At 49.0% G+C, this 10,146-nt stretch overlaps 1 protein-coding gene and 1 pseudogene across 1 annotated transcript; one reads left to right on the forward strand and one right to left on the reverse strand.

The window, feature by feature from the left end:
* Positions 1 to 1,722: 1,722 nt before the first annotated feature.
* LOC115397069 (tectonic-1-like) lies at positions 1,723 to 6,093 on the forward strand. Its single transcript, XM_030103234.1, has 7 exons — positions 1,723 to 1,762; positions 2,820 to 2,940; positions 3,910 to 4,043; positions 4,131 to 4,267; positions 4,864 to 4,966; positions 5,447 to 5,593; positions 6,068 to 6,093. Exons 1-7 carry the CDS (start codon positions 1,723 to 1,725, stop codon positions 6,091 to 6,093), a joined length of 708 nt encoding a protein of 235 aa, XP_029959094.1.
* Positions 6,094 to 6,601: 508 nt separating this feature from the next.
* On the reverse strand, positions 6,602 to 7,948 carry LOC115397078 (RNA polymerase-associated protein RTF1 homolog pseudogene; annotated as a pseudogene).
* Positions 7,949 to 10,146: the final 2,198 nt, after the last annotated feature.

Consider the following 10,146-nt stretch of genomic DNA (forward strand, 5'->3'; position numbering starts at 1 on the left):
CCCGCCATGCTCTGAGATGGGAGGATCTGACCTTGTCTTCGAAGGAGGTGGACCTGGGTGGAGTGCTGAAACATGGTGGGTGCTTTCACATTCTTTGCACTGTATTTCCGCTTGGCAGTCCTTGGCAAGGTGACTTGTGGAGGAGCAGCACCGGAAACATATAGAACGCTCCTTCAAAAACTGTTTGCGGTCTTCGTAACTTTTTTCTCTAAATGCCCTGCACTTCTTTAGAGGATGTGGCTTGTCGTGGATAGGGCAATGTTTAGTGAGGCAGACATATTGTTCCGGATCTCCTTTTCCTTTATTCTGAGCAGATCCAATTTGGGTCTTGTGGACTGCTACAGGTGTCCAAACAGCTTTTCCTTGCTTCTCTCTTTTTGCGGGCGCTGATTGGGAGAACGTGGTGTTGAAGCTGGGCTCCGTTCTTATTCTAGCCTCCATGCAGACAAAGTCCACAAAGACACAAAAGGATGGAAATGCAACCTTGTGTTCAAACTTATATTTTGACCCCACCGATGCCCATTTCTCCTGCATGCCAAATGGGAGTTTCTCTGTGATGGGGCAGACACCTCTGGAAGTGTCTAGGTAGGAAAGTCCAGGTAGGTTACCATCCAGTTTTGCAGCCTCCACCTCCATTAACAAGTCCGCCAGCTCTGTGAGCTTATGAGGGTCTTTGTATGACACCTTCGGAAAATTCTCTAATCTAGTGAAGAGACTTTGTTTGATGGCCTCAGGTGAGCCATAGGTTACCTCAAGCCTTTCCCATACCATCTTTAGGCCTCTCGATGGATCTTTTATATTAACAGTCTTTAACCGGCGTGCATGCTCAGAAGATTGTTTCCCAAGCCAGTTAATGAGTAAATCCAGTTCTTCTCCCAGCGAGAGGTCTAGTCCAGCAATGGCACTCTGGACAGACGATTTCTATCCCCAATAGCTTTCTGGTTTGTCGTTGAAGACACTTAACCCGGTTGTCAGCAGCTGGGAACGGGCCATATATTTAGCGAGCTCCAGAGTGGTGGCTTGGGTGGGCACAAGAGGACTGTTGTGGGATTGGCAGGTGGTGGACGGCAGCCCATGAGGTTCCTGTTGGCAGTCTCCATGCTGGTGAGGCTGCTGAGGTTGTTGAAGACATGGCCTTGGGGCTTCAAACTGGGAACCGTTTCTCACATACTGGATACCATACTGCAGCTGTTGTGGAGTGGCTGGCTGCAGAAGGAGGTATCCACCTGGGGTCTGGCATTGTTGACTGTACTGACCAGCATCAGGAATGACAGGTGGTTCAACGGTGACTGGAAGTGGTGTGAAAGTCATGGTTTTGTCATCCTGGGGCGGGGTGGATGGCTGGTGGACAGATTTGACACTGGCTTGGTCTTTCACGTATTCTGCTGTGCGCTGAAGCCTTTGTTGGAGAGGGACAGGTGAAGAACTTTTCTGTGACTCACAATCTGCTTCCAATAAGCCTGCCTCTAGTATATCAGCCTCAGCTTGAACAGCATTCATTTCTTTTTCCTCCTGCATTGCTTCGAGAGTGGCTTGAAGGCGAGTAGCTTCAACATTTAGGGTGGCTTGAGCAACTTTCAGTTCAATTTCTTTACTTGCAAAGGCAGCCCTGGCTTGAGCAGCTTGTGCTTTAGCTCTTGCTTGTAGGGCCACCAGGCTGGCGCTGGAGACTGAAATTAGCTTTGATCTGCCTGATCTTGATGACTTGGACTGTCTATCATCATGCCGTCTTCTCCGCCGGCCCGCTTCGAGCAACTAACCGGTGAGCACTCGGAAAGAGCCCCATGCGGGCGATTTTCGACACGTTGTCGTTGCAGCGTCTAGCGTAGCGCCTTAAATTTGTCATTGAAATTGACTGATGTCAGCCGTTCCTCGGGACCCCCTTCAGCTCGGGGCCCCAGCTAGTAGCGGCGCCTCTGGCTGGAGAGAAGCAGCTGCTGCTCATTCCGCCTCGGATTTAAACAAACTAACTAACAAACAAACAAACAACAATTCTCGGCAGTGTGGTGGTGGTACAGGATTTCACCCCAACAGGGTCCGTGGGTTTTCATAACCCACCAACCCTACGTAAATGACGCCTCTGCTGTGGATCCTCTGTTAATCAGTTCATCAGGTTTTAATTAGTTGAGAGTGACTACACTTTTGGTATGCAGCTGTACAGTTACTGTTCTCATATTGTTTCAACACCTCATTTGACAGGTATTCTGAATGTAATTCATCTGGGAAAAGAGAGAAAACAAACAAAAATAAAATTAAAGATGAATCTGAATGTTTGTACCATTATTAGTTAAATTTTTGCTGATATCGTGATAATATCGTTATTGTGATATTTTTTGCCCATGATAATCGTGAAGTGAAAATTTGATATCGTGACAGCCCTAATTTGTAATTCTATTTAATAGATGCAGAAATATAGATGATCACATAGTCCGATAAAGAACTGGACATAGTGATTTATAAACAACTGAATATCTATATTTGAATATATATTTTCAAAAAACAATAAGAAATGTGAAAGGCTGTGGTAAAGGAGTGCTAAAGCAGGAAGCATGTGTCACATTATAATTCAACTGCTCAGCTGTGAAAAACCTGCAAACTCGGAAGATTGAAAAATCCAGATTACAACCCATTAAGACACCCTGAGAAAGTAGCTGCTGAACTTCGGCTGGTTGTGATTAGTGTGTGTGTGTGTGTGTGTGTGTGTGTGTGTGTGTGTGTGTGTGTGTGTGTGTGTGTGTGTGTGTGTGTGTGTGTGTGTGTGTGTGTGTGTGTGTGTGTGTGTGTGTGTGTGTGTGTGTGTGTGTGTGTGTGTGTGTCAGTGGACAGGTACTGCCCCTGCGACGCTCTCGGGGATGTGTGTGACATTAACTGCTGCTGTGACAGAGACTGCAGCAGTGAGGACGTGTCTCTGTTCAGCAGCTGCTCGGTCCAGACCGTCAGGTCAGTGAACGTCTCAGCTCCAGGCAGGCTGGGAGGCGTACCTTAAGGTGTGCAAATGAAGGCGAGCAGCCGCTGTGGTGCATCTTATTGGGTATCTTGATTAAATCTCAAAGTGACTGGAGGAAAAAACACACTGAGTAATGAAATTGTATTGTTAATACATTCTCTGTGAGTTTCTCCTGTTTAAAGGTGCTGTAGGCAGGATTCCGCATCTCCGCCATCTTGCTTAGGGTTACCGAAGGAAGATAGTGATTTGAAACCCAGCACAGCCAATCCTGTCCTGTTTTCTCTGACATCACGCCCTTACGCAAGTTAAGCCCCTCCCACAAGAATGTGCGATGAACGCCCCTCGACCAATCACGGTTAGAGCCTCATGGGCTCTTCTGATTGGTCAACGATACCTGAAGCTGTCGAGATTCCTTTTCAGCTCAGAACAGAGACAGATGGAAATGCTGCGCCCTCACGGTAGTGCAATTATGCTACACTCCTAAAGGATTATCAATGGATACTCTAACATTTAATCCAAAGAAAACACAGAAAAATTAGCATTGACTAGTAAAATCCTGCCTACAGCAGCTTTAATGTAGAGTAGAAAGTTACTTTATTGATCCCTGACTGGGGAATTCAGGGTTACAGCAGCCTCAGAAAAAAACCAAAATAAGTATGAAATATCAAATCAGACCGTCCCAGATCATGAGTAACTGCTGGTTTGACTACATTAAGTGTTAGTTGGATGTACAGACTGAAGGAATACGTCTCATGATGGGACTGGCTCTGAAGAGGTGTTCACTGTGTGTTTAGAAATCTCAGGAAATGGAGAAAGGAGGAAGAGGTCAGAGTCACTGCTGTCATGATGGAATAGTGTCTCATCATCCACATACGTGCATCTCAGCAGTCGGTCTTCTGGTTTATTGAGTGTTGGTTTGTCTGACTGGACATGCGGTCTGAGCGGCTGCCCTCCCTTTGCAGCGGCAGCCGGCAGCTGTGCAGCCGAGACGTGGCGTCCTACTCCCTGAGGAGCACCGAGGAGGGATACTCCGAGCTGCAGGCGTCCGTCCGACAGCAGAGCAGCAGTGACGCTCTGTGTGTCCAGTCGCAGAACCGTGAGTGTCTCAGAAAGGCAGTGCGTCGAAACCGGGACGACGAGTCCGATGAGAGGGATGTAAAGCTGCTGCGTGTCTCGTCCTCAGGCTTCGACGGGTTGTCCCACTCCTCGCCGGCTATTCCCACCGACAGAAGCTTTGAGGGGCTCTTCCAGCAGTTCACCAGCTTCATGTTTGGCTCAGAGAGCAGCGATCAGGAGTCCCAGGCTTCCCCGGGATACCAGGCCAGTCACCTGCTCACCTCGTCCTCCTGCAGGCTCCGAGGTGGACGCCACTCCTCCTGTCAGTGTTACCTCTGGGGCCATTGATGAGTTTTATCATAGGAAGTAATGGACGTTTCTTGAACTGTCCGTGTCCAGACATCTTCTCTCCAGTCCCTCATGTTCCTCACTCCCACAGCTCGTCCAGGTTCCTCCCTGCTGTGGACACTTCTCTCTGCTCTGAAGCAGCTTCCTGCGTCAGACAGTGACATCTAGTGGCCACAGAGGGTGTATCTAACTAACTAACGAACTCATAACTAGTGATTAGTTAGTTAGCAGAAGCTGACCAGCCAGCCAGACAACTAAACAGTGCAATTTAAGGTATGCAAAGTAGTTTTTAGTGTAGAAAAATAAAATCATTATAAAGTGTTTTATTGAGTGCAGAATACATTTACTACAAGGTAGAAACATTCCCAGAAGCACCAGAGTTGACAGTGCTGAGTGTGTGCTGAGTGTGTGCTGAGTGTGTGCTGAGTGTGTGTTGAGTGTGTGTTGAGTGTGTGTTGACAGTGTTGAGTGTGTGTTGAGTGTGTGTTGACAGTGCTGAGTGTGTGTTCCAGCTGGGGGACGTGATGCTGACAGCAGGCCAGAGTGGACAGACGGGTGTGTTTCTCCTGCCGGCTCCTGGTCTCACTGCTCACTGTGTGGACAGCAGTCCTGCAGGTAACGGGGGTCCAGGGTCCAGGGTCCAGGGTTCTCTTCCTGTTCCGTGGAGGACAGTTGTTTCTGTTTAAACGGTTTAAGCTGTGTTCGGCTTTGCTTTGTTCTGCGTTTCCAGCTGTGAAGCAGATCATGCAGTGAAGCCGGCCAGCCTGGTTCATTCGTCCTCAGTCCTTTGGATCCAGCTGTTATTAAAGTTCTGTCCTCGCCGCTGGGACTCGCCTCTGGCTGTCAGCCATCCTTGCTTTGTATTTAACATGCTTTATGGCAGCCGGTGTGGCGTGACTTCCTGTTTTATTAGAAAGCGCTCCGGCTGCTCAGACACCTGCAGGCCGTCCAGACCTGGTCCAAAGTGCAGCTCATATAAAAGAGAAGCCAGACTGAGTGACGGCCTCAGAGCCGCTCACACATCCAGGACTCCTAAAGGCAAAGTGAAGCGGAGCGGCTGGTCGTGACTGTTGTTGTTGTTGTTTGTGTCCACAGCGTTCCTGAAGGACCAGAGCAGCGTCTGCTCCCGGCGGCTGGTCCTGGATCAGGACTGCGGCTCTCTGCCTGCTCTCAGCATGGACGCCTACACCAGCATCCGGCTGCTGGCTGTGAGTCCCGCGCTCAGGACCAGATGCTCTCTCAGTTTGATAACTTTAACCCGCAGCAACACACTCAATCATTCAGCTGCACAGAAGTACAAGGAATTCACTGAAAACTATTGTTTGGAATAAAAATGACATGAAATCATTAAATCTGCATGGTATGATGTTAGAAAACAGAACGACATGGAAATCATTCCAGCTTCAAGTTGAAAACAAGATGTGAAATGTTGAAACTTTAGACTTTTATTGTATTTGAAGCGTCGTCATCAATGTTTTGATGAAATCAGTCAGGAAAATAACAGCTCTGAGACTGGTTGGATACTTCACAGACAGATGTGTAAACGACAGAAGACTGAGTGTCTGTGCTTCCTGCTGTCAGGTTGTTCCTCTGGAGGTGTCGTCAGTCGTCCTGCGGTCTACAGACAACACCGAGACGGAGCTGAAGCTCAGCGCAGGACAGACCGTCAGGCCCTCTCTGACTGAGCCCACGCTCTGCGCTAATGTGGTGCTGAAGGTAACGCAGACCCCACAGACCCCTGATCACATGACGCAGACCCCACAGACCCCTGATCACATGACGCCCTGATCACATGACGCAGACCCCCTGATCACATGACGCAGACCCCACAGACCCCTGATCACATGACGCAGACCCCACAGACCCCTGATCACATGACGCCCTGATCACATGACGCAGCCCCCACAGACCCCCTGATCACATGACGCCCTGATCACATGACGCAGACCCCACAGACCCCTGATCACATGACGCAGACCCCCTGATCACATGACGCCCTGATCACATGACGCAGACCCCACAGACCCCTGATCACATGACGCAGACCCCCTGATCACATGACGCCCTGATCACATGACGCAGACCCCACAGACCCCTGATCACATGACGCCCTGAACATGTATGAACCTCCCAGAGTGACGGGTGGAGGTCAGATGTCTCTTGATAGATGGGTGTAGTTTTGTGTGTCGGACCGAGCAGAGCGAGCAGAATAAAGTCACAACTCATTTCCATTTGATTCCGCTGGCCGCATCACATCAGCCCCCGCCTCTTCTTGTAGTCCTCCAGGCTGAAGGACCTGCGGGGGGCGCCGCCGCTCACAGGCAGTGGGTTGGAGCTCACAGGCAGCGACTGTGCTCCTGCTGTGGGAACTTGTAGATCGATGCTGAGATCAAAATCATGAGCTTGAAGCCAGTCTTCTGAGAGCTGAGTGGCTGGCGTCTTCTCCTCTGCGTTGGAAGGATCTGCTGCTGCCGAATTGCTCCGGTACTTCTGGTCGAGCTGAGCGAGGATCGCTCCTCGGGCCAACGGATCTCTGGTGTTTGACATCAGGGTGGGCTGGCACTTCCTCCGCGCGAAAGGATTGTATCCTTCAGCCACCAGGGCTTTCTGAGACGCAGTAAGATTCCAGCTTCTGTTCCTCTGGTTGATGGAGCTGATGTAGGAGATGCTCTGAGTCCGTTTTCTGTCCAGAGCAGCTGCCCTGTCCTCCAGCTCCTCCAGCTCCTTCTGGATGGCCTTCACTCGACCACCATCTCTTCGCTCCTCTGCCACGGCCTTGTCTTTGAGCAGCTGCGTCTTCTTCATGGCGTAATTTGGGGGACCTTTTCGGAACTTGTCTTTTTCTCTGACGATGTCGTCAATGTCTTTGTCGTTAAGCTGGTAGTTGATGGCGTCTTGGATGGACTGCTCCTTCTTGGAGATTTCATCTAGTGTTGGCACCTGCAGGCCAGCACCTGCCATGGCTTCTTTCCACTTTGTGAATTCACCTCCTGTGAACTCCTGATTTGAAACAAACTCCAGCCTGAACACCCGAGCGTCGCCACCGTGCCGTAGGAGTAATCCCTTGTTTGTTCGCGTCGATCCAAGCTGGTAAACCTTCTCCGTTTCTACCACGTCCACAACTTCAGCAACCCTATAAACTGGTGGACTGCTGCTGTTCCCGACCGCTATCCTGACGAAGCAGCCGGTCACAGTGCGAGAGAAGAAGGGCATGTGGCACCAGCGCTCCAGCTTGTGTCTGGACAGGCGGATCTTGTTGAGCTCATCCGGTAGAGAAACAGGCTGAGACTTTGGAGGAGTTTCCTCTTCTTTGTCACTGTCGCACAACGAGCTGTGATCGCTCTGGACCGATGACTTGCTAACCTGCAGAGGCCGACGTTTGGCCCGCAGCCAGACTGTCCTTGACTGTTCTTGGTTGCTCTTGGTCTTCTTCGATCCGTTCGCTGAGCCTGTGGGTGCTGCTGGTCGGGTGACCGGCTCTTTCTGCTCACCAGAGTCAACTCTCTTCCTCTTTGCCGGAGGCATCGACTCGCTGGCTCTGTCTTCAGAGTCGGAGTCGATACTGACTCCACCTTTCCGCTTCTTTCCATTGTCCATGGGTCGCTCAGCTAACCATGGTGGCAGCTCTTGTGGCGGCTGATGGAGGCTTGTTCCTCCTGCTAGCAAGCTACTTGGCTCTGCACTCATGTCTGCAAAAGAAAGAAATACCAGTGAGTTTGAACATAGGAAGATCTGCCAACATTTGTCTCTGGTTTCTAAAACTTCTGCAGGTAATTTGATTAAAGTTCAGTAAACTCAAAGCTCTAAAGAAAAGATGGACTCTTACTGAAACTGCGTCCGTTGTTTCTCCGCTCTGTCTGTCTCGTCATGTCCGTGTCTCTCGTCCGCGCTGCTCAAAAATCGAATGTCAAACCTGTGACTTGAGCTGGCCTGTCTGAACTGATGACATCACTCTCTTGTGATGACATCACACAGTCCCAGTGGAACACACTTGTTGTCATGGAGACGGCTCCCGGGTGCAGAGCTCAGTCTGTGTGTAGAACGAGGTTCTAAACTGTGTGTTAAGAAGGAACTTCAGAAAGTGTGTCAGATCAAACAAATGGAGAATGACTGGACTGACTGGAGCGTTTCTCTGGGAAAAGAGAAAGAGTGTCCGATCACTCCACAGGGAGTGATCGGACACTACGTTTTGGGTTCCAGCGTTCTCTAGCCACGATTCAGGCCTGCAAGTTTTTTTTTTTTTTTTTAATGAATTAACGAATTTAAAAAGCGGGTGCCGGCTTTATTTTGGTAAAATATTTGAAGACTGTGAAACTGAGACACTGATTGTGTGAAATATTGTATTTGCTGAAGAAAAAGATTGCTTTTTGAACTGTTGTTTACCTTTGTGTTAACTTTCCCACTACAAGGGTACTCATAGCACCTGTTTTAACATAGTCTGTTTTTGTTTACAATTATTTTATTTCATTAAATTGGAAATTTGCTATTTTGATTAAAAGGTTTCTGTTGTGTTTCAAAGAAAAAGTCCCATTCATCCAGTTAATTGTATTGTCCTTAGTAACTGCTTTGGTCCCAGTTTTAAGTTAAAGGCGTTTTATTGACCTAATGATCTCATCCAAAATATCACACCATATATGAGAGTTTAACAGAAATGAACCAAGGGCCCTTTCTCAAAAAGTAGGATTGGAGGGGCTTCACAGTTATTGATCCTTCCTGACCTCTCATCATCACGGCAAAAAAGAGGAACACCTGTCAGCAGGTTGAAACAAACCACTAAATATGATTTAGTCAAGACATGATGGGAAAACCCAACTGAAGGAGGAATTGTGCCTGGGATCAGGTAACCACCACGGTTCATTTAAAAGACATCTTGTGGTGCAAATAGGAAAATAAATAAATAAAGAATATCAATAAAAACCAAGCGGTCTCTGGTCCTCCTCCTGCTCCATCCATGAGGGGCGGCTGATGATATGAATCCACATCGACACATGAACTCTGTCACCAGATGTGTTTGGAAGCTTCAGACCTCGCCGGCTGCTTCTCCTGAGCTCTGTCCTGTGCAGCTTGATGCCGTTTCCAGCCGCTTTAACAGCAGACGGAGCTTCCTCTGCTCCCCGGAGGACACAGCGTCTGCAGGAAACAGGACGGGATTCTCAGGACCTCGGACCAGGGTTTGGAAAACCTCTCAATTCATGGATCTGCTGATGGCAGAGAGCTTTTAGCTACAAGCGAGGCGTCGTCGCTGTTTGAACACTGACAGCCAGACACGGTCCGGTGTCTGGGAGCCGCAGGCTGGACCACATCAAGTCCAGAGTCAGGACCAGGAGCAGGACCAGGACCAGGACCAGAACCAGGAGCCGAACCAAGTTCTCATTTCATCTGGTTTTTTTTTCTTAATTTAGCAGGTGTTTTCTTATTTTATCAGCTTTCTTTGACTGTTATCAGCTGTTTAATCCAGATAGCCATGAGTCTAACCCACCACAAGACAACAAGGTGACCGAGTCCACATGCAGAATATGAGGAGTGTTAAAGATCAGCCTGATCATGACCTTTGACATTACTGTAGCAGGCATAGCCTACTAGAGGGCCAGTCAGAAATGTGATGGAGCATCGTATGTTCACATCAAGTTCCAGCATTTTCCCCCTGTGCTTATAGTAACAGTGTTTTCTTCATTAAACTGGGTTGTTAGCTCTGTGTCCATCCCGAGCCTAGAGAAGTGGACTGCACTGAGTCAGGCTCTGCCTTCAGACCTGTCCAGCTGGGTGTCCCTCCTGAAGACTACGCTCCTGCTGGT

The sequence above is a fragment of the Salarias fasciatus genome, chromosome 2 (assembly GCF_902148845.1).
Source record: "Salarias fasciatus chromosome 2, fSalaFa1.1, whole genome shotgun sequence".
NCBI classification, from domain to species: Eukaryota; Metazoa; Chordata; class Actinopteri; order Blenniiformes; family Blenniidae; genus Salarias; species Salarias fasciatus.